The sequence below is a fragment of the Pristiophorus japonicus genome, chromosome 1, assembly GCF_044704955.1.
Source record: "Pristiophorus japonicus isolate sPriJap1 chromosome 1, sPriJap1.hap1, whole genome shotgun sequence".
NCBI lineage: Eukaryota > Metazoa > Chordata > Chondrichthyes > Pristiophoridae > Pristiophorus > Pristiophorus japonicus.
Window position 1 is genome coordinate 139,265,523 of NC_091977.1, and position 24,500 is coordinate 139,290,022.

At 45.4% G+C, this 24,500-nt stretch overlaps 1 protein-coding gene across 1 annotated transcript in view; it reads right to left on the minus strand.

Moving 5' to 3' along the window:
* Positions 1–24,500, minus strand: part of hsd17b4 (hydroxysteroid (17-beta) dehydrogenase 4) — a 226,239-nt gene that overhangs the window by 117,507 nt on the left and 84,232 nt on the right. Inside the window, exons 12-14 of the mRNA XM_070883392.1 lie at positions 17,615–17,724; positions 14,244–14,477; positions 2,942–2,993 (exon numbers count right to left, since the gene is read on the minus strand). Coding sequence (XP_070739493.1) covers positions 2,942–2,993; positions 14,244–14,477; positions 17,615–17,724 — 396 coding nt within the window. The remainder of the gene's footprint in view (positions 1–2,941; positions 2,994–14,243; positions 14,478–17,614; positions 17,725–24,500) is intronic.

A 24,500-nucleotide genomic window follows, 5' to 3' on the forward strand; every position in this document is an offset into this window, starting at 1 on the left:
GGCGGAGGTGAGAGAGCGCAGAAAGTGGGGTGGGAAGTGGAGAGCGAAGAAAGTGGGGGAGGGGAGAGCGAGAAAGTGGGGGGAGGGAGAGCGAGAAAGTGGGGGGGAGGGAGAGCGAGAAAGTGGGGGAGGGAGAGCGAGAAAGTGGGGGGAGGGAGAGCGAGAAAGTGGGGGGAGAGCGGAGCGAGAAAGTGGGGGGAGGGAGAGAGCGAGAAAGTGGGGGGAGGGAGAGCGAGAAAGTGGGGGGAGGGAGAGCGAGAAAGTGGGAGGGAGAGCGAGAAAGTGGGGGGGAGGGAGAGCGAGAAAGTGGGGGGAGGGAGAGCGAGAAAGTGGGGGGAGGGAGAGCGAGAAAGTGGGGGGGAGGGGAGAGCGAGAAAGTGGGGGGAGGGAGAGCGAGAAAGTGGGGGGAGGGAGAGCGAGAAAGTGGGGGGAGGGAGAGCGAGAAAGTGGGGGGAGGGAGAGCGAGAAAGTGGGGGGAGGGAGAGCGAGAAAGTGGGGGGAGGGAGAGCGAGAAAGTGGGGGGAGGGAGAGCGAGAAAGTGGGGGGAGGGAGAGCGAGAAAGTGGGGGGAGGGAGAGCGAGAAAGTGGGGGGAGGGAGAGCGAGAAAGTGGGGGAGGGAGAGCGAGAAAGTGGGGGGAGGGAGAGCGAGAAAGTGGGGGGAGGGAGAGCGAGAAAGTGGGGGGAGGGAGAGCGAGAAAGTGGGGGGAGGGAGAGCGAGAAAGTGGGGGGAGGGAGAGCGAGAAAGTGGGGGGAGGGAGAGCGAGAAAGTGGGGGGAGGGAGAGCGAGAAAGTGGGGGGAGGGAGAGCGAGAAAGTGGGGGGAGGGAGAGCGAGAAAGTGGGGGGAGGGAGAGCGAGAAAGTGGGGGGAGGGAGAGCGAGAAAGTGGGGGAGGGAGAGCGAGAAAGTGGGGGGAGGGAGAGCGAGAAAGTGGGGGGAGGGAGAGCGAGAAAGTGGGGGGAGGGAGAGCGAGAAAGTGGGGGGAGGGAGAGCGAGAAAGTGGGGGGAGGGAGAGCGAGAAAGTGGGGGGAGGGAGAGCGAGAAAGTGGGGGGAGGGAGAGCGAGAAAGTGGGGGGAGGGAGAGCGAGAAAGTGGGGGGAGGGAGAGCGAGAAAGTGGGGGGAGGGAGAGCGAGAAAGTGGGGGGAGGGAGAGCGAGAAAGTGGGGGGAGGGAGAGCGAGAAAGTGGGGGGAGGGAGAGCGAGAAAGTGGGGGGAGGGAGAGCGAGAAAGTGGGGGGAGGGAGAGCGAGAAAGTGGGGGGAGGGAGAGCGAGAAAGTGGGGGGAGGGAGAGCGAGAAAGTGGGGGGAGGGAGAGCGAGAAAGTGGGGGGAGGGAGAGCGAGAAAGTGGGGGGAGGGAGAGCGAGAAAGTGGGGGGAGGGAGAGCGAGAAAGTGGGGGAGGGAGAGCGAGAAAGTGGGGGGAGGGGAGAGCGAGAAAGTGGGGGGAGGGGAGAGCGAGAAAGTGGGGGGAGGGAGAGCGAGAAAGTGGGGGGAGGGAGAGCGAGAAAGTGGGGGGAGGGAGAGCGAGAAAGTGGGGGGAGGGAGAGCGAGAAAGTGGGGGGAGGGAGAGCGAGAAAGTGGGGGGAGGGAGAGCGAGAAAGTGGGGGGAGGGAGAGCGAGAAAGTGGGGGGAGGGAGAGCGAGAAAGTGGGGGGAGGGAGAGCGAGAAAGTGGGGGGAGGGAGAGAGAGAAAGTGGGGGGGAGGGAGAGAGAGAAAGTGGGGGGAGGGAGAGAGAGAAAGTGGGGGGAGGGAGAGAGAGAAAGTGGGGGGAGGGAGAGAGAGAAAGTGGGGGGAGGGAGAGAGAGAAAGTGGGGGGAGGGAGAGAGAGAAAGTGGGGGGAGGGAGAGAGAGAAAGTGGGGGGAGGGAGAGAGAGAAAGTGGGGGGAGGGAGAGAGAGAAAGTGGGGGGAGGGAGAGAGAGAAAGTGGGGGGAGGGAGAGAGAGAAAGTGGGGGGAGGGAGAGAGAGAAAGTGGGGGGAGGGAGAGAGAGAGAGAAAGTGGGGGGAGGGAGAGAGAAAGTGGGGGAGGGAGAGAGAAAGTGGGGGGAGGGAGAGAGAAAGTGGGGGGAGGGAGAGAGAAAGTGGGGGGAGGGAGAGAAAGTGGGGGGAGGGAGAGAAGGTAGGGGGGAGGCCGGGGAGAGAAGGGAGGAGAGAGAGAAGGGCGGGGGGGGAGTGGGGAGGGAGAGAAGCGGGGGTGGGATTCTGTTCGGGTCCAGTCTGGTCAGGGGGCAGGTGGGGGGATTGGGAGTCTGTTCGGGGGAGGGGGGGGAGAGGGGGGTCATGTCCAGGGTCGGGTCGCGGGGGGGCGGAAGGGGTGAGGGGGAGAGCGGGGAGCCGGGTCCAGTCGGGAAGAAGCAGGAGCTGGACGTCGGAGGTGCAGCCTGATCCACGCAGCCCCAGTGAGGCCATTCAGCCAGGGAATAGGGGCTGCGTGCTTCGGGCCCCTCCCACAGTTTTGCGCGCCTGGAGCTACTGCACATGCACGCCCACTGTAGCGCACATGTGCAGAGGTCCCGGCACTGTTTTCAGCGCAGGGACCTGGCTCCGCCCCCCACAGCTCGTGCTGCGCCGCGCCCAGCTCCAGAGGACCTGCAGGGAGCCGGAGAATAGTTAAGTATTTTTTAAGCGCACTTTGTGGCGCGAAAAACGGGCGTCCAGTTTGGGGCTGCGCCGTTCTAGTCGCGGCCCGAAACTTGGGCCCAAGGATTCTGAAAAGAAAATCTCTCATTTCCCCTCTTTTTTTTGCTAATTATCTTAAATCTGTGTTTTTTGGTTACTGACCCTCCTGCTAAAGGAAACAGTTTTTCCCTATCTACTCTCATTATAACCCATTTGTTCTTCAATGCAAACAACAGACTTGAGGGGTGTACAACACAAGAACAAACACCATAGAGCAGTTCTTGGATTAGAATTCAGAAGAGGTGATCTTTTTTTAAAACTGTGGTTACCTGAAGTTGGTAGTGGTTTGTACATCTCCAAGTATTGTTCGCCATGTAACACCTGTAATAAGTACAGAAAACTCATCACACATTTGTGAATCGCTTGGTAAAGCAAGAAAGGAAAAACCCTTATTTAATTGCAAAAAAGTTTGTCATTGTCCTGCTTAAGATTTTAATATTTAGCACAGCTTTTTAATAAATAAAAATATTTAAATTTGGATAAGCTCAAGATTTATTTTATCTGCAAATAACAAGATAATTGCAACGGAAGTACATATTCTGTTTAAAAACAGTCATATTTTCAAAAACAAAAAGTAGGAACACAGGAATATACAGGACTAGAAAAGATCAATTTGGCAACTCTAAAAGTTCAAAAAGTGTCATGGGAATTTGACCCTGCAGCACCCCTTTAATGAGTGCTAAACAGCCTAAGCCTCCAATATGGCGGGCAGGAAGCATACAGTAATTACAAGCCTAAAGTACACGGTTCGCCATATTAGAATAGGCAAAAAAAATAACAATCGCCATCCATGGCCCACTTCTCAAACAGGCATTAGGTCCTTTGCATATGCAAATAAGAGGCCTAATGCCTGTATGAAGTCCCCTCTATAATATTGGTTTACCGAGGCAGCTGGCTCCAGCTGCATTCAGGAATTCCAGATCGACTGAAAAATTCCTCTCCGATCCCCCAGGCAATTTAAACCAGTCCAAGAGATCGCATTGGCCATGCAGAAGTTAAATGTCGATTCCCTTACCTTCTATATGATGCAATCTCTGCCCCAGCCACGAACCAGCGCACAATGCACAAGCCAGCAATGCTCGAGAGGCTCACTACTCTCTGGGAAAGAAGAACTGCCTTCCATCTAACAGATTCCTACTTTTGTTTAAAAACATGTCTCCTGCTCGTCCCTTGACTTCATTTCAAACAATTCCTTTCTTTATCTACTTGATCTCGGAGTTCCAGCGCTTGTTCATTTCCCAGGTAGAAGTTGCAGACGTGAGCACTGCCCACATTTAAACAAGATCTCAAAGAGGGAAAGCCTCCCTTATTCCTATTCCAGTTGGAATGACCCCTGGAAGCACATGTCCTCCATAAGTGCATTGTTAATGTACCAGCATGCATGAGAGCCAGAGAAAACTCTACCCATACTAAATGGCGAGCCGAGCACAGATGTATCTCGGAGAACACCATGCAGAAGATCTATACCCCAATCGAGTCTGGATTGACTTCTCTGACCATCTTCAATCCACTTTTATTTAGTTAATAGCCCATTGGCGCATGAACATTTATCTAATAGCAACCATAATACAGTTGAGTTCAATGCGTTGTATGAAAGGGAGAAACCTGAAACAACTAAGATTCTATATTTAGGCAAGGCCAACTTCAATGCAATGAGACAGACTCCACAGTAAACAAGACAAATCTGTTAATGAGTAAAATGGCAGATCAACGCGAGGTGTTCAAGAAATAATTTAATATGATACAGAAGCAGTTTAAGGGGCAAGAGCGCTACTTGCCATAAAAAAAAGCAGCCATGGATGACAAAAGAGGCAAAGGATAGCATTAAACTGAAAGGAAAAGCATACAAAAATGCAGAATATAAAAGCAAACTAATTTTGAATCAGGTTCAGGGACATACCATAACCAACACAAGCAAATCAACAGTAAAGAAGAAAATAATAGCCTAGACTTTGCGGCCGACCTACGGAGTACCTACAGAGAACGTCGTGCCTACGGAGTAGGCCACTGGCATCCTAATAGAATGCGAACTTACCTGATGGTGACCCTCCTTCGTGAAGTTGCTGTTTGATACTGCCTACCAGAGACCAGCATAATGGTCCACAGATCCCCGGGGCGCAGAGTGTGTGGAAGCGTAATTGGAGCACCAGCCCACATGATCTCAATCAGGAAGCAGGTGTGGCCTCACCAATACCCTGTACAGTTATAGCAGGACATCGATGACGCGTTCTATCACTTTGCTAACGATTGAGAGTAGACTGATGGGGCGGTAATTGGCTGGATTGGATTTGTCCTGCTTTTTCTGGACAGGACACACCTGGGCAGTTTTCCACATTGTCGAGTAGATACATAAGAAATAGGAGCAAGTGTCGGCCATTCAGCCCCTCGAGCCTGCTCCGCCATTTAATAAGATCATGGCTGATCCGATCATGGACTCAGCTCCACTTTCCTGCCCACTCCCCATAACCCTTTATTCCCTTATCTCTCAAAAATCTGTCTATCTCCGCCTTAAATATATTCAATGACCCAGCCTCCACAGCTCTCTGGGGCAGAGAATTCCATAGATTTACAACCCACAGAGAAGAAATTCCTCCTCGTCTCAGTTTTAAATGGGACTATGTCCCCTAGTTATAGTTTCCCTATGAGTGGAAATATTCCTCCTTGCATCCACCTTGTCGAGCCCTTCATTATCTTATGTTTCGATAAGATCACCTCTCATTCTTCTGAACTCAATGTGTATAGGTCCAATCTACTCAACCTATCTTCATAAGTCAACTCCCTCATCTCCAGAATCAATCTAGTGAACCTTCTCTGAATAGCCTTCAATGCAAGTATATCCTTCCTTAAATACGGAGACAAAAACTGTATGCAATACTCCAGATGTGGCCTCACCAATACCCTGTACAGTTGCAGCAGGACATCTTTGCTTTTATACTCTATCCCCCTTGCAATAAAGGCCAACATTCCATTTGCCTTCCTGATTACTTGCTGTACCTGCATACTAACTTTTTGTGTTTCTTGCACATGGACCCCCAGGTCCCTCTGCACTGCAGTACTTTGCAATTTTTCTCCATTTAAATTATAATTTGCTTTTCTATTTTTACTGTCAAAGTGGATAACCTGACATTTTCCCACATTATACTCCATCTGCCAAATTTTTGTCCACTCATTTAGCCTGTCGATAGCCCTTTGCAGATTTTGTGTCCCCTCCTCACAATTTGCTTTCCCACCCATCTTTGTATCATCAGCAAACTTGACTATATTATACTCAGTTCCTTCATCCAAGTCATTAATATAGATTGTAAATAGTTGAGGATCCAGCACCATTCCCAGTGGCACCCCACTAGTTACTATTTGCCAACCGTAAAATGACCCATTTATCCCTACCCTCTGTTCTCTGTCAGTCAGCCAATCCTCTATCCATGCTAATATATTACCCCCAACTCCGTGAACTTTTATCTTGTGCAGTAACCTTTTATGTGGCACCTTATCGAATGCCTTCTGGAAATCCAGATGCCAGTATTGTAGCTGTACTGGAACAGCTTGGCTGGAGCCACGGCTAGTTCTGGAGCACAAGTCTTCAGTACAACAGCCGAGATGTTTTCAGGGCCCATAGCCTTTGCTGTATCTAGTGCACTCAGCTGCTTCTTGATATCACGCGAAGTGAATCGAATTGGCTAAAGACTGGTAGGGACCTCAGGTGGAGGCCAAGATGGATCATCCACTCGGCACCTCTGGCTGAAGATGATTGCAAACACTTCAACCTTGTCTATTGCACTTGCGTGCTAGGCTCCGCCATCATGTAGGATGGGGATATTCATGGAGCCTCCTCTTTCTCCTATTAGTTGTTTAATTGTCCACCACCATTCACAACTGGATGTGGCAGGACTGCAGAGGTATTTGACCCGTTGATTATGGCATCGCTTAACTACCTTCATAGCGTGCTGCTTAGCATGAATGTAGTCCTGCGTTGCAGATTCTCCAGGTTAATACGTCATTTTTAGGTACGCCTGGTGCTGCTCCGGAGAGTAAGGGAGAAGGCCATGATATGGTGGACTGTGATGAAATACAATTCTGCTCTGCTGCTGAGGGCCTCATGGATGTGGATGCCCAGTTTTGAGCTGCTAGATCTGTTCTATATCTATCCCATTTAGCATGGTGGTAGTGCCACACAATACAATGGAGGGTGTCTTCACTGTGAGGACGGGACTTCGTCTCCACAATGACTGTGCGGTGATCACTGTTACCAATGCTGTCATGGATAGATAGATTGGTGAGGACGAGGTCAAGTAGGTTTTTCCCTCATGTTGGTTCTCTCATCACCTGTTGCAGGCCCAGTCTAGCAGCGATGCCCTTCAGGACTCAGCCAGTAGTGGTGCTACCAAGCCACTCTTGATGGTGGACATTGACGTCTCCCATCCAGAGACAATTCTGTGCCCTTGCTACCCTCATTGCTTTTTCCAAGTGTGTTCAACATGGAGGAGTACTGATTCATCAGCTGAGGGAGGGTGGTAGGTGGTAATCAGCAGGTTTCCTTGCCCATTCTTGACCTGAAGCCATGATACTTCATGGGGTCTGGAGTCAATGTTGAGGACTCCCAGGGCCACTCCCTCCCAACTGTATACCACTGTGCCGCCACCTCGGTGGAACAGGACATACCCAGGGATGGTGACGGAGGAGTCTGGGACATTGGCTGAAAGGTATGATTCTGTGAGTATGCCTAAGTCAATCTGTGCTCGACTAGTCTGTCCAATTTTGGCACACGTCCCCAGATGTTCGTGGCAGAGGACTTTGCAGGGTCGACTGGCTGGGTGTGTCGGTTTTATTCTCATTATTATTTTCTGCAACGATTTGTTACAACTGGGTGGTTTGCTAGGCCATTTCAGAGGACAGTTATGAGTCAACCACACTGCTGTGGATCTGGAGTCACATATAGGCCAGAGCAAGTGAGGGCGTCAGATTTCCTTCCCTAAAGGACATTAGTGAACCAGTTGGGTTTTTATAACAATCCGGTAGTTTCGTTACTGATACGAGCATTTTATTCCAGATTTTTTTTTTTTTTTAAATGTAACTGAAATTAAATTCCACAGCTGCCAAGGTGGGATTTGAACTCACTTCTCCAGATTATTAGTCCAGGCCTCTGAATTACTAGTCCTGTAACTTAACCGCTATGCTCCCATTCCCACACTAGCAGTGCCCCACAGAGATGTGTTGGGGCCTCAACTATTCAGTGTATTTATTAACGACTTAGACGACGGATAGAGGCCACATACCCAAGCTTGCCGATGACACAAAGATAGGCGGGCATTGTAAGAAGTGTAGATGGAAGCATTAAATTACAAAGAGATATTAATAGTTTAAGTGAATGGGCAATACCGTGACAAATGGATTTCCATCTAAGTGTGGGGTCATCCATGTTGGACCTAAAAAGGATAGATCAGAGTACTTTCTAAATGGTGGTGAAAAGTTAGAAACAGTGGCGGTCCAAAGAGACTTGGGGGTCCATGTACACAGATCACTAAAATGTCAGACATATACAGAAAGTAATCAAAAAGGCTAATGGAATGCTGGCCTTTATACCTAGAGGACTGGAGTACAAGGGAGTAGAAGTCATGCTACAACTATATAAAGCCCTGGTTAGACTACACTTGGGGCCCGAAATTGGATGCCACCCGCGGATCACCGACATACCACCCAAAATGATCGAAAAATATCTACATACCGCCCGACATAAAATTCATTAGTGACATACCACTGGGCGGTATGCATACCGTCCGCCCATGTACACCACCGACATACTGCTCAAAATTGACAAATTGATCACTTACCACTGACATACCACCAACCCTGCAGACCGCCTGGAAAAGGTGGTTTTAAGTCGATCTTCAGTCAGCGGTATGTATCTTTACCTCTTTTTTTAAAAAAGTTTACGCTCTCAACCCCCCCCCCCATCCCAGCTCTCCCATCCCCAAGTAGCGATCTGCCCCCACAACAGTGATCTGCCAGTCACAAGTATCTCACCCCAGAGCAGCAATCTTTCTCCCCCCCCCCGCCCTCCACCTCCACATTGCTCTCAGGCCAGCAGTCTCTGTGGATTCTCGTCTGAGCCTCTCCGGGGGGGGGGGGGGGGGTGATGGGCGGAGCTTCGTAGCAGCATGCGCGTGCGCACAACTTGGGACCCGAAGATTCCCGAGTGAAAATGACTCACCGCCTGCACACCATGCCGCCCACTGCACTACGCTCGGCATACCGCCAAGAAAAAAGTGACTTAAATCACGCACACTCCGCCCCAGCGATACAAAACGACATAGCACCAAGAAATGAGCGGTCTACGAATTTCACCCACTTGGAGTACTGTGTTCAGTTTTGGGCACCATACCTTAAGGAAGATATATTGGCCTCGGAGAGAATGCAGCATAGATTTACGAGAATGATACGTTGCAACAAGGATTAAATTACGAGAAGAAATTGCACAAACTAGGATTGTATTCCCTGGAATTTAGAAGATTAAGGGGTGATTTGATCAAAGTTTTCAGGCTATTAAGGGGATTGATAGGGTGGATAGAGAGAACCTACCTCCGCTGGCTGGGGAGACTAGGACTAGGGAACATAGCCTAAAAATTAGAGCCAGGCCTTTCAGGAGTGAAGTTAAGAAACACTGCTACACACCAATGTGGAACACTGTTTCGCAAAAGGCAGTTGTTGCTAGGTCAAATGTTAATTTTAAATCTGAGATTTTTGTTAACCAAAGGTTGAAAAGATATGGGGCAAAGGCAGGTATATGGAGTTAGGCCATGATCTCATTGAATGGCGGAACAGGCTTGAGGGGCTAAATGGCCTACTCATGTTCCAATGTTATATGGACAGGAGTTGGAATCAGGATAGTGATGCAGCCAGTGTGAACCAAATCAAAAGGTCCAGCCAGAGTCCTCTGTTTTTCCACCACCATCAGGTGTTGTTGATGACCATTACAGTTTCAAACCTCGAGGCTGCAATAAATCCCCTCCTTCCCCAAGGACTACAGAATCACTGGAGTTGATGGAGCACACATGCTCCACACCATTACACAGGGTATATACATTCAACAAGTTAAGTAACCTATCCCCGGGATGAATGGTGAGAAAGGCTTTCCCAGGAAAAGGTACAGAAAAGGGCCACTCAATTGATATCTAGTTACCAGACTAGGCTTAGAGAATTGCAACTTTTTGCATTGGAAAAGCATAGACATCAAGAGAATATGACTGAGGCCTTTGAAATAAATAATTGTCTGTCCACATCAATAGGTATTCGCAATAAGATAGATGAACTAGTGGTACAAATAGAGATAAATGGGTTTGATCTAATCGCCATTACAGAGACGTGGTTGCAAGGTGACCAAGGTTGGGAACTAAATGTTCCAGGGCACTTGATGTTTTAAAAAGACAGGCTGAATGGTAAATGAGGGGGGTAGCCCTGATAATAAAGGATGACACAAGGACAGTAGAGTGAAAGGAGCTTGGCTTAGAAGATCAGGAATTAGAATCAGTATTGGTGGAGATAAGGAATAACAAGGGGCAGAAAACATTGGTGGGAGTAGTATATAGGCCCCTGAACAGTGGCTATACTGGACAGAATATTAACCAAGAAATAGTAGGAGCTTGTAATAAAGGGAATGCAATAACTGTTGGTAAAGGTAGTCTGGAGGACGAGTTCATGGAATGCATTTGGGACAGTTTCCTAGAACAATGTGTCATGGAACCAACCAGGGAACAGGCTATTTTAGATCTTGTATTGTGTAATGAGAGAGGGTTAATTAGCAATCTCATAGTAAAGGATCCTCTGGGGCAGAGTGATCATAATATGATAGAATTTCACATTACGTTGGAGAGTGACTTGCCTAAATTCGAAACTAGAGTCTTAAACTTAAATAAAGCCAACGACATAAGAGTGAAGGGCGAGTTGGCCAAGGTAGATTGGAAAAATAGATTTAAAGATATGGCAATAGATGAGCAGTGGCTAGCATTTAAAGAAATATTTCATAATTCTCAATAAAAATACATTCCATTGACAACTAAAAATTCCACAGGAAAAGTGATCCATCTGTGGCTAACTAAAGAAGTTAAGGACAGCATTAGATTGAAAGAAGAAGCTTATAATGTTGCGAAGAATAGTAGTAAGGGAGAGTTTCAGAAACCAAAAAATTCATCAAAAGGGAAAAAATAGACTGAGAGAAAACGAACAAGAAATATAAAAAGATTGTAAGAGTTTCTACAAGTATGTAAAAAGGAAGAGTGGCAAAAGTAAATATTGGTCCCTGGAGACTGATGCAGGAGAAATTATTATGGGGAATAAGGAAATGGTAGAAATGTTAAACAAATATTTTGTATCTGTCTTCACATTAAGAACATAAGAACATAAGAACAGAAGAATTAGGAACAGGAGTAGGCCATCTAGCCCCTCGAGCCTGCCCCGCCATTCAATAAGATCATGGCTGATCTGGTTGTGGACTCAGCTCCACTTACCCGCCCTCTCCCCGAAACCCTTAATTCCCTTATTGGTTAAAAATCTATCGATCTTTGACTTGAAAACATTCAATGAGCTAGCCTCAACTGCTTCCTTGGGCAGAGAATTCCACAGATTCACAACCCTCTGGGAGAAGAAATTCTTTCTCAACTCGGTTTTAAATTGGCTCCTCCGTATTTTGAGGCTGTGCCCCCTAGTTCTAGTCTCCCCCACCAATGGAAACAACCTCTCTGCCTCTATCTTGTCTATCCCTTTCATGATTTTAAATGTTTCCATAAGATCACCCCTCATCCTTCTGAACTCCAACGAGTAAAGACCCAGTCTACTCAATCTATCATCATAAGGTAACCCCCTCATTTCTGGAATCAGCCTAGTGAATCGTCTCTGTACCCCTTCCAAAGCTATTATATCCTTCCTTAAGTAAGGTGACCAAAACTGCACGCAGTACTCCAGGTGCGGCCTTACCAATACCTTATACAGTTGCAGCAAGACCTCCCTGCTTTTGTACTCCATCCCTTTCGCAATGAAGGCCAATATTCCATTTGCCTTCCTGATTACCTGCTGCACCTGCAAACTAACCTTTTGGGATTTCATGCACAAGGACCCCCAGGTCCCTTTGCACCACAGCATGTTGTAATTTCTCCCCATTCAAATAATATTCCCTTTTACTGTTTTTTTTCCCCAAGGTGGATGACCTCACACTTTCCGACATTGTATTCCATCTGCCAAACCTTAGCCCATTCGCTTAACCTATCCAAATCTCCTTGCAGTCTCTGAGTCCTCTACACAACCCGCTTTCCCACTAATCTTAGTGTCATCTGCAAATTTTGTTGCACTACACTCTGTCCTCTCTTCTAGGTCATCTATGTATATTGTAAACAGTTGTGGTCCCAGCACCGATCCCTGTGGCACACCACTAACCACTGATTTCCAACCCGAAAAGGACCCATTTATCCCAACTCTCTGCTTTCTGTTCGCCAGCCAATTCTCTATCCATGTTAATACATTTCCTCTGACTCCGCGTACCTTTATCTTCTGTAGTAACCTTTTGTGTGGCACCTTATCGAATGCCTTTTGGAAATCTAAATACACCACATCCATCGGTACACCTCTATCCACCATGCTCGTTATATCCTCAAAGAATTCCAGTAAGTTAGTTAAACATGATTTCCCTTTCATGAATCCATGCTGCGTCTGCTTGATTGCACTATTCCTATCCAGATGTCCCGCTATTTCTTCCTTAATGATAGTTTCAAGCATTTTCCCCACTACAGATGTTAAACTAACCGGCCTATAGTTACCTGCCTTTTGCCTGCCCCCTTTTTTAAACAGAGGCGTTACATTAGCTGCTCTCCAATCCGCTGGTATCTCCCCAGAGTCCAGAGAATTTTGGTAGATTATAACGAATGCATCTGCTATAACTTCAGCCATCTCTTTTAATACCCTGGGATGTATTTCATCAGGACCAGGGGACTTGTCTACCTTCAGTCCCATTAGCCTGTCCAGCACTACTCCCCTAGTGATAGTGATTGTCTCAAGGTCCTCCCTTCCCACATTCCTGTGGCCTGCAAATTTTGGCATTGCTTTTGTGTCTTCCACTGTGAAGACGGAAGCAAAATAATTGTTTAAGGTCTCAGCCATTTCCACATTTCCCATTATTAAATCTCCCTTCTCATCTTCTAAGGGACCAACATTCCCCTGGCTGGAGTGGCTAGAACTAGAGGGCACAGTCTCAGGATAAGGAGTAGGCCATTTAAGATGAGGAGAAATGTCTTCACACAAACGGTTGTGAATCTTTGGAATTCTCTGCCCCAGAGGGCTGTGGATGCTGAGTCTCTAAATATATTCAAGGCTGAGATAGATAGATTTTTGGAATCTAGGAGAATCAAGGGATATGGAGATCGGGCGGGAAAGTGGAGTTGAGGTCGATGATCAGCCATAAACTTATTGAATGGCGGAGCTGGCTCGAGGGGCGTAGGGCCTACTCCTGCTCGCATTTTTGATGTTCTTATGTAACAGTAGTTGGTGCAATTGTGCTGCCCCAACTATGAAAGCCAATGCAAGTTGTTAAAGGCTTGCACAATAGATCGAATTTTCATTTACTATTACATAGCCTGTGTCGTGAGTTTCCTAAATGTTATTATAGTCTTTTAACAACTTTGTTCTTCAACCTCAGCTATTCAATATCAGACCTCTTAAGTGCATCCTGACACGCACTGGGCATTATAGGTTATGCTTGGTCTGTGATTGCAAATAATTCTCCCCCATCCCAACATCTGGAGGATACACATGTTGTCACTATACAACACAATAAAACTTTTCGTCTTCCCAGAATCTACGAAACCAGCATAAAGAAGCAAAAGAGAAAAACAGCTTTGCAATATTAGAGAATGGGCATCTAATGATCCCTCAAACAAAAATGTCTTATTTTTTGTCTGTGATCTGAGCCAAAATATACTACTTATGGATGAACTTAGAATATTAGATACATCATCTGCTGGTAGAAGAACTATTACTTGAACAAGTTGTACCCCTGCTCAGGACATACATTATTATTTATTTTTCAACTAGATGCTGGGTCATTAGGAAACCTTTGTACCCTGCAGTCACATCAAATTACCAGCATATCCATGGACTTGTACTCCAGCAGGAATTCTATGACTTCAGTACAAGAGGGAAGGGAATAAAAGAAAATTGGGTGGAAAAAAAGTTCATAATTAAGATTTCCAAATGGAGGTCTACGAGAAGCCATCAAACCCTGGGGATGTTAGTGGAAGAATTTGTACAAATTCATATAAATCTTACTCTTTTGAGAACACAAAAAACTCTGGAAATTTTCAATCAAAACTACATAACAAAGGTTGATATAAATATGAAACTATGCCGAATGCCGATAGAATCAATAAAATGGAGGAAAATATTTTTAGTAGTGTTAGATAATGCTGCAAAAGCTTAAACTCAGCTACTACAGTTGATAATAGGATCTTACAAGAAGCTAACTTTGAGAAATGTATGTGCAACTCCAAATAGAATAGCTGATAGATGGTTGAAAACATCAGCTATACTTGCCTTTGTGAAGTCAATGTTCAGTCCAGGAACAGATGCAAGAGCACCATTCATAGAATCTTGGGCAGGAATTACCCCAAAAGTAGGCAAACAGGAGAACTCTTCATTTCTTTCAAAAAGAAATTTCAAGTGATCTGGATCCTTTGTTGTCATGCCAACTCCAAGAGCATAGAGAATAGGCTCCAGATTGGTGTAGGTATATAGAGTCAAGGGCATTTTTTTACCTACACCTTCATTCTGTAATCAAAAAAGATAAAACCAAAAATAATCACAATGTTTTTAAAGAAGACACATTTTAAGTCATTCTGGAAGTGAGGGAAGTTTGTACTTTCAAAATAGTCCCTTACAAAAATTAGAGAAAAAACTCCAACTATACTGTTCAAATCCAAGAGTAACTCATTGAGTCCATTAATGGTTTTTGGATCAGAATAATACCTGCTCACATGGTACAACAAATAACTGCCATTTATATAGTGCTTTTAACACAGAAAATGTTCCAAGGCACTTCAGAGATACAAGGGAATAAAATGGATGCCAAACCAAAGGAAGATATTTTTGCTTGGTCACAGGTGGGTCTTAAAAGGAAGACAGTGAAGTGGGGGTGCCTTCGGGATGGAAATTTTAATGTATTTATTCATGGGATGTGGGTATCGCTGGCGAGAACAGCATTTATTGCCCATCCCCAATTTCCCTCAAGAAGATGGAGGTGAGCCGCCTTCTTGAACTGCTGCAGTCCAGGTGGTGAAGGGACTGCCAACAGTGCTGTTTTGGTAAGGAGTTCCAGGATTTTGACTCAGCGACTATGAAAGAAAGGCGATGTACTTAAGGATTGGAATGTGACTTGGAGGATAACTTGGAATTGGTGGTGTTCCCATGCGCCTGCTGCCCTTGTCCTTCTGGGTGGTAGAGGTCATGGGTTTTGGAGGTGCTGTTGTAGAAGGCTTGATGAGTTGCTGCAGTGCATCTTGTAAATGGTACACATTGCAGCCACGATGCGCTGGTGGTGGGGGAAATGAATATTTAAGATTGGGTTGCCGATCAAGCGGGCTGTTTTGTCCTAAATGGTATTGAGTTACCGGAGTGTTGTTGGAGCTGCACTCATCCAGAGTATTCTATCACACACCTGACACTTGTGCCTTGCAGGTGGTGGAAAGGCTTTGGGGATTCAGAAGGTAAGTGACTCGTGGCAGGATACCCAGCCTTTGACTTACTCTTATAGCCACAGTATTTATGGGCCCAAGTTTCAGATGTCCTCCCAGAACAGCACACGCCGAGAGGCCTGCCTAATTTTTTTAGAATAACGAAAGCGCCTAAAACTTACCTCGCGATTTTCGAATCCAGCAGGCCTGTTTCACAGTCAACGCTCGGGGCAGAGCTATAGCCCTGCGCCAAAAAGAGTGCCGGCAGCTGCGCGCGTGTGAAGTGGAGGCTGCGCGCGTGCGCAGTAGCTCCTTGCCCTCTCAGTGCGTCCTGTCTCCGGGCGACCCCATCCCTGGCCGAAGGGACATCACCCCTATCCCGGGCCGAGTGGCCGCCACTGCCCTTGCGACGGGGCCCGTCGACCAGCAGCTCTTCGGTGGCGGGCCCCCTCCCCCCCCCGAACATCTCCTCGGCGGCGAGGCCCGTCCGACCAGCACCTCTTCCGCAGCGGGCCCCGCCCGAACTCCTCCCCAGTTGCGGGCCCTGCCCAAACCAGCACCTCTTCGGCAGCGGGACCCACCCGAACGCCTCCCCGGTGGCGGGCCCCAGCCAAACTGCAGCTCTGCAGCAGGAAGACCCGCCCGACCAGCAGCTCGTCGGTGGCGGGCACCACCCGAACAGCTCTTTGGCAGGCTGTTGGAGGGTTCCCGGTGTTGCAGTGGGTGAGTAGAAACTTTTAATTTTTTATTTATTTATTGATTTTTTTAAAAAAAAATTTAATTTTTAATTTTTTTTGATTGATTGATTTATTGATTTATTTATCATTTATTATTGATGGCTCTTTATTGGTAAAAGTGAAGTGTTTAATGTTTTGTAAAATACCCCAACTTCCCTTTCCTCCCCCCTACCAGTGCCTAATTTATAAAGTGTAGGCAAGGTTTTTCTGACCCTACAAAAATCGACACTAATTCCGTTCTAAGTTTGTTTGGAGTAACTTTTCGCTGCCTAAACTTGCAAAACAGGCGTAAGTGGCTGGTAACGCCCTCTTTTGAAAAAAAAAACTGTACTAAAACAGAACTATTCTAACTAACTAGAACTGTAGCAAACTAAATGCCGAGAATTGCGATTTCTAAGATACTCCATACTAAACTAGCTGCTCAAAAAAAATAGAAGCAACTGGAGCTGAAACTTGGGCCCTATGTTAGGTTACTGATCAACGGTGACCCCCAGGATGTTGATGTTGGGGGATTCGACGATGTTAATGCCACTGAATGTCATGGGAAAGGAGGTGGTTAGATTCTTTCATTGGAGATGGTTATTGCCTGGCAAATGGGTGGCACAAATGCTTCTTGTCACTTATCAGCCCAAGCCTGGATGCTGAACATGCGGGCACGGGCTGCTTCATATCTGAGGAATTCCGAATGGAACTAAAGACTGCAATCATCAGCAAACATCCCCACTTATGTCTTTATGGAGAAATTGCAGAGCATGGGATGTAGTTGGCTGAAAGAAAGCCTGCCAATGCAGGGGCAAAAGGAAGGGGCATGCTCAAGAGATTAGAGTCAAGAATGATGAATTAGGAAGGGAGGGTTGCAGAGGTGGATGCTGCTACAGTTGGATGCTGGGGAGGTATTTAAACACAAGGATGAGAATTTAAAATTGAGATGTTGGGGTACTGGGAGCAGAGACGAGAGAAGGACCCTCGGGGAGTGGGGAGCAAAAGGGAGATAGAAGTAATAAGCTCAGGTCTGGAGCAGCAACTAAAATGTGTATGCGAATAGAACAAAGGGAATTTGGGTGACAGGCATGGCAGAGATTAAGTGAGATATATCATGGTACATTCTGAAGGGTCCATCATAGTTTGCACCAATACTCTTTTGGGTCATGACTACCTGTGCAATGTTTAAACACATTAGACGATACATGACTTGGAGAGTATCGCAACCGGCTGCTCTTCTTTGAGATATTGGTGCCTGAATCAGTATGCATGAACAGAAAAACGTCAATCCAGACATTTAAAAAGGTCCAACCAGATAAACCATCTGGATTACCTGGAAATCTGCAGAGCAGCCCTTAAATTTGCAAAAAAATAATGCAAGGATTATATTCTGGGATAAGTATTCAACATGCAAAGTGCATTCTTGCTTTAGAATACCAAAACAATAAATATCTGAGAATGCTGCTTTATATAGTACTAATTATATTGGCACGTTATATTACCACATGACACCTACTGGATTGATGCCTGAAGTGCTAGTTTGTATTATGCCATTAGTAGGGTTTGTGGAGACTCCTCGTTCAGTGCCTAGTTTGTTCAGTACCTCATGAAGAGTCATAATCGATTCTGTAATTTAAAAAAATACAAGAGTCCCGTCAGTCTTGAACTCACGTTCACTGGCCAATTCAAATTCACCATTAACAACATATAACCATACTTCTAAGTTCTAAAATCTAATGGAACCAATATTTTGATAAGATTCGTGTTCAGCTATTTCTGACATCAGTACAAGTCTTTTACAGGGTAGCTTCAGGTTTCATTTATCATTGAATGCATGTTATCAAAGAATAGATTAACACTGAATTTCTGCACTTAACCACAAATGCACATCTTTTAACAGAACACTTCAGATATTGGTACCACTCATTATTTTAACTTGTGCTGGTCAGGAAACGAGCAAAATCCATATGTTATAGGGAGTCATGAGATAAAAGAAGTCTATAATGTTTTGAATTTGTTTTTACAGTTCTGGTAGATGGATTAAAAAAAAACAGGATCCAAGCCGAACTTGCAACCAAATCAGGAGGTGCAGGTTTGCTTGGTCATGTCTTAAAAAGGATTTCCATGCATCTGCAAAAAGGAGAATGTAAATAATGTTTAATGTTAATTTTTTTTTTTGCTGAGTTTCAAAGTTAGCTAGGGATGAGCAATAAATTCAGCTTCCCAGTGTTGTCAACATCCAGAGAACAAATAAAAGAAAAAATTTGAAAGGAGTTTTATAAACAAAATGGTCACTGTGGTCTGATTCTTTCCTTTACTCAAATTTTTGACCAATTGAACAAGTACTTTGGTTCAGTATTCACTAAGGAGGACACAAACAACCTTCTGGATATAAAAGGGGTCAGAAGGTTCAGTAAGAAGGAGGAACTGAGGGAAATCCTTATTAGTCAGGAAATTGTGTTGGGGAAATTGATGGGATTGAAGGCCGATAAATCCCCAGGGCTTGATGGTCTGCATCCCAGAGTACTTAAGGAGGTGGCCTTGGAAATAGCAGATGCATTGACAGTCATTTTCCAACATTCCATAGACTCTGGATCAGTTCCTATGGAGTGGAGGGTAGCCAATGTAACCCCACTTTTTAAAAAAGGAGGGAGAGAGAAAACAGGGAATTATAGACCGGTCAGCCTGACATCGGTAGTGGGTAAAATGATGGAATCAATTATTAAGGATGTCATTGCAGCGCATTTGGAAAGAGGTGACATGATAGATCCAAGTCAGCATGGATTTGTGAAAGGGAAATCATGCTTGACAAATCTTCTGGAATTTTTTGAGGATGTTTCCAGTAGAGTGGAAAGGGAGAACCAGTTGATGTGGTGTATTTGGACTTTCAGAAGGCTTTCGACAAGGTCCCACACAAGAGATTAATGTGCAAGGTTAAAGCACATAGGATTGGGGGTAGTGTGCTGACGTGGATTGAGAACTGGTTGTCACACAGGAAGCAAAGAGTAGGAGTAAATGGGTACTTTTCAGAATGGCAGGCAGTGACTAGTGGGGTACCGCAAGGTTCTGTGCTGGGGCCCCAGCTGTTTACATTGTACATTAATGATTTAGACGAGGGGATTAAATTAGTATCTCCAAATTTGCGGAAGACACTAAGTTGGGTGGCAGCGTGAGCTGCGAGGAGGATGCTATGAGGCTGCAGAGTGACTTGGATAGGTTAGGTGAGTGGGAAAATGCATGGCAGATGAAGTATGATGTGGATAAATGTGAGGTTATCCACTTTGGTGGTAAAAACAGAGAGACAGACTATTATCTGAATGGTGACAGATTAGGAAACGGGGGGGTGCAACGAGACCTGGGTGTCATGGTACATCAGTCATTGAAGGTTGGCATGCAGGTACAGCAGGCGGTTATGAAAGCAAATGGCATGTTGGCCTTCATAGCGAGGGGATTTGAGTACAGGGGCAGGGAGGTGTTGCTACAGTTGTACAGGGCCTAGGTGAGGCCACACCTGGAGTATTGTGTACAGTTTTGGTCTCCTAACTTGAGGAAGGACATTCTTGCTATTGAGGGAGTGCAGCGAAGGTTCACCAGACTGATTCCCGGGATGGCAGGACTGACATATCAAGAAAAACTGGATCAACTGGGCTTGTATTCACTGGAGTTCAGATGAATGAGAGGGAATCTCATAGAAACGTTTAAAATTCTGACGGGTTTGGACAGGTTAGATGCAGGAAGAATGTTCCCAATGTTGGGGAAGTCCAGAACCAGGGGTCACAGTCTAAGGATAAGAGGTAAGCCATTTAGGACCGAGATGAGGAGAAACTTCTTCACCCAGAGAGTGGTGAACCTGTGGAATTCTCTACCACAGAAAGTTGTTGAGGCCAATTCACTAAATATATTCAAAAAGGAGTTAGATGTAGTCCTTACTACTAGGGGGATCAAGGGGTATGGCGAGAAAGCAGGAATGGGGTACTGAAGTTGCATGTTCAGCCATGAACTCATTGAATGGCGGTGCAAGCTCGAAGGGTCGAATGGCCTACTCTTGCACCTATTTTCTATGTTTCTATGTTTTGTGTGATGCAGGATTTGAATTAGACAAAATATATTGGACAAGAACAAACTAGTTACTTCTTTCTCAGCAGCAATTCTCTCACCAGATATTGCATCCCCAACAGCTGTCACATGCTGTCTCAAACTCGAGAGACATTACCTGACTACTGAAGCACTATTCATAGCAGTTGACATAACAATTATTACCAATTGTTTTATGCTTATCTACTGACTCCTACCAGTCACCAGGAGAGAATATGTGGCATTACTCAAATCAATAATATCCAACTGCATTAACAAGTTTACAAGAGACTGTTACTAAAGAGGCATTATACTTATTCCACCAGGTCAGCATACATTTCATAATCATTTGATACAATTGCTGATTTGCCATGAATGTCGGACTAATTGATTGAACCCATATTGAAGTTTAACTGCAAACACACTTCCCTTCTTTGCACTGCTCAACACTACTTAGTGAAAGGCCAGGTTATTAATACCAATTATGAACTAATTCATCCATAGTTTCACACCTTTTATATTAACTGTTCTATACCCATGATCAGCATAATTCCAATGCACAGTAGAAACTGGCACTCAAATCAACTATGAATGTGATGATTTTCACTACTTTTGTATATTTGTTTTGTTTTGGATATACCTTATTGGTGAAAGGATTAGAGATGAATTTAGTCTATTTGATTCAGCTTTATTGTAAATAACTCACTTAGCCAATCTGCAGACTAACACTGGGGTTGAGGATTTTGTAGTACTTAAATTGTATAAATATTTTATCCTTTTTCAGATTTTAATGCAGAAAACATTTTTGAGCCTTCCCAGCACCCTTAATTTTGATGACTGAGATTAATTAGAATATTTAAAATGTTATTCTTCTAGGGCCTTCTGCAAAACTTAAAATGGTCTCATTCAGAACAATTTTCTCCAGTTTCGATTTTCGTGATTTTAAACCCCATTTTTGGTAGCAGAAAAAGTAACTGCAGTAACTGCACTGTATCGTATATGCCAAACCACACATGTATAAAACAAATCTTTAAAAAAAGGTTAACACCGTTCCAAACCTAACCTAAACATTTCATCCTAGACAACAGTAAATTCTAGATTGTTTGTTCAGTTTTCATCTCAAATTAACTGAAACCATTAAAACAATATTACTTTAAAAGTCAGCTGCTGGGAAACTAAAAGGGTCATGCTTGGAGCAGTTTTCGGCTGTAATTATTTTATTTTTAATGAAAACTTAAAATACTAATACCCAACAATTACATGCTAACTCTAACAACCATTATATCAATGGCAGGCTATGTAGTTGATTGGTCCCTAAGAGCAGTATGTTTGTGTTCACAATCCTAGCCTTTTATTCAAAAAAAATGTAAACAGGTTAAAGTCCAGTAAAGTGCAAATACGAATTCATCTTTAAGCTCAACAGAATTTGACCTAATAAAATGTCAGTTTACAGTTAAACACTGAGCATTTCAATCAGTTGTGATGCCAAGCAGATCTATAGGTATGCTCAGACCATAGTTTCCCAACTAAGTGTTCTGTTCCCCAAGATCCCAACTCTTACAATTCAGCTAAACTGTGTTGTGAGACTAGAGAATACTTGATGTAAAGGAAGGAAGGACAAATCAGATAATTAAAGACCAATCTGGGCAAACTCTTAAAATCCATAATTCGAGATAAATGTTGGGGACATTTAGAAATGCATGGGTTAATCAAGCATAGCCAATTAAAGCAAGTCATGCTTGACAAGTTCAAGAGTTTTTAAAACTGCGATTAACTGAATGCAGTAGATGTAGTATGTATGTATGGATTTTCAGAAGATAGGATGTCTCGAGGCATGTTATAGAAATGCAGGCGCACAGTACAAGAGGAAAAATGTAGCAGTATGGATAAAAAGTTGGTTCAGAGTGTATATTTGCGCCTCTCAGACTGGAGAAGAGTTCGAAATGTTGTACTCAGATCAGTGCTGGTTCATGTTTGTTCTCATATGTATGTATACATAGATGATTTAGACTTCAGTATAGGGAATATAATCTCAATTTGCTGGCGAGACACAAGCCTACAAGACTTCAGGAAGACAGACAGGATAGCAGAATGGACAGATGGGTTACATGCAATTTAATGTGAATACATGAGGTAATACATTTTGGAAGAAACAAATAAGGAATAGAAATATATGCTTAATGGAAAGACTTTGAAAGGTGTCAATAAAGAGAGACCTAGAGGTTCAATACATAATTCCTTGAAAGTGCAAGTGTAGGTAGAAAAGGCCATAAAACGGCCATCAGCATTTAGGGTTTTATAAATGGGATTAGTGTACAATAGTAAAGAAGTAATGATAATTTGTACAAAGAGTACTGTGTATTTTGGAGGGCTACATATAGTGACACCATTATTCATTTATAAGCGTCTTCCACGAACCTCAGGATGACCCAAAACGGTTTACAGCCAATTTAGTACTTTTTGAAGAATAGCCACCGGTATAGTGTAGGGAAAATATAGGCAGCTAGAAATTGGTTTGCACTCGAAACGAGCGCAGGGAGTGCAATGCAGGATCAACCCGCGCCTTTTCAAAGTAATGCAGGCAGCACGTCAACTTTGTGCTGCCTGCTGATTAACAATGATAATGGAGCTAAGTGACTGAATGCTCAGCAGGGGGCCCAAGTTCGTGCGAGGCAAACACTAATTAAAGCTAGCCTGCACTTCTTAAAGGGGAGGTGTAATCTGTCTGCAGCAGGCCATTCATCCAGCTGGGGAACAGAGTCAGAGCAACAAAAAAGACCACTGATGACAACAGGGGAGAGAGTGTGCTCCAAGGTTCTCCGATGCACCACTGGAGCCTTGGTGCAGGTGAATGTGAGGAGAGGTGTCCGATTTCCACAGGGGGCCAGGAGGCCCTCCAGGCAAATGCGCAAAAGGCATTGGGAACAGATAGCCACACATCCCACTTCCCCCTCATCCCACAATCTCTTCTGATTTGCAAGCTGCACAGTGCAAGCATGCACCTCTTGCTTTCCCCACCCCTCCCCACAACCTTATCCTTGTGCCTTTCTCCTTTCAGATAGCCAAGAACTGCCACCTGGCCAGTTACTGGTGGAGGAGCATGAAATTCAAGTGAACCAAGGCACTGATGAAGACACAGCATTGTCACTCGTTTTCACACACCCAGCCACCAGTTCAGATACTGACACTCCGCATACTTTAGAGGATAGGTTAGATGCGGGCTCTGCACGTGGAGAGACACCAGACATGAGTGGCTTTCAGCCAGGGCAGGGGGAAAAAGGGTAGCACAGATGCCAGCTAGCCGGAAGGCGAGGTTGCACCCGAGCTCTACTGCAGAGGACTCGGATGAGGACTTCGATGGAGTGCCCTACAGAAGAACGCTGATGCGTATGCACAATGAAATGCTTGGTGCAAGCCTGAAAGTAATGTTAAGAAGCATGGAGGGGTCCGGCACCAACCTTGCACAGAACATGTACAGAGTTTGGAGCCCATGATTTCCAGCATGGAAATGTTGAGCAACTCCATTAGCGCACGTGTGGACCCCACCATGATGCATCTGATGGCCGATGTCTCAGTTTCCATTGCAGCATAAGCAAAAGTCACCCAACAACTGAGTATTGCAGTGGAACCTCAGACTTGTGTCAGGCAAGCCCAGATTGTTCGCGTACAGGCTCAGCTTGCTGCCTTTCTCAGGATGACAGCATTCGTCCTCCCACCACTGCCACTCCGCCAGTGCTCTTGCTGGTCAGCCAGCGAAACTGCTGCCGTCAATGCCAAGGTGGTGCAGTCTGCAGCTGGGCCTTCTAGGCCCAGAGGTGCTTTAAATAATCCTGCAAGGCCATCTGCAGTCTTCCCCCACTGAAAGACATCAGCTTTCCACCAACCATGCTGCAGACACTGCGTTAGTACTTTGGTGGAGCAATTGGACAGGCAAAGGCACATGAAAGTCAGGCACTAAAGGAATTCACAAGGGTGATTAGTTTACTTTGACAGGTTATAGTGGATGGATCAATGGATAAAGTTGGATTGGAATGTTTTTGTTGTGGTTTTTATTTCAGCATTGTTGCCAAAAGCAACAATGATTGTCAGTAACTGAGGGAATATTGTTGAATGGGGAATTGGGGTTGCATTCACTGGTTCCGCAGTCGGATGAGACATTCACGGACAGCCCAGGTAGAAAAGGGCTGTCTGGGCTGCTTCCTCCTTCTCGTGAGCTGGTTGTCGTACGCCTGGTGGCAAGGGCCATGCTCTCATGATGGAGAGGTTATGGAGCGGGCAGCAGACCACGACGAATCTTGAGACACGTGCTGGTGAGTGTTGGAGAGCTC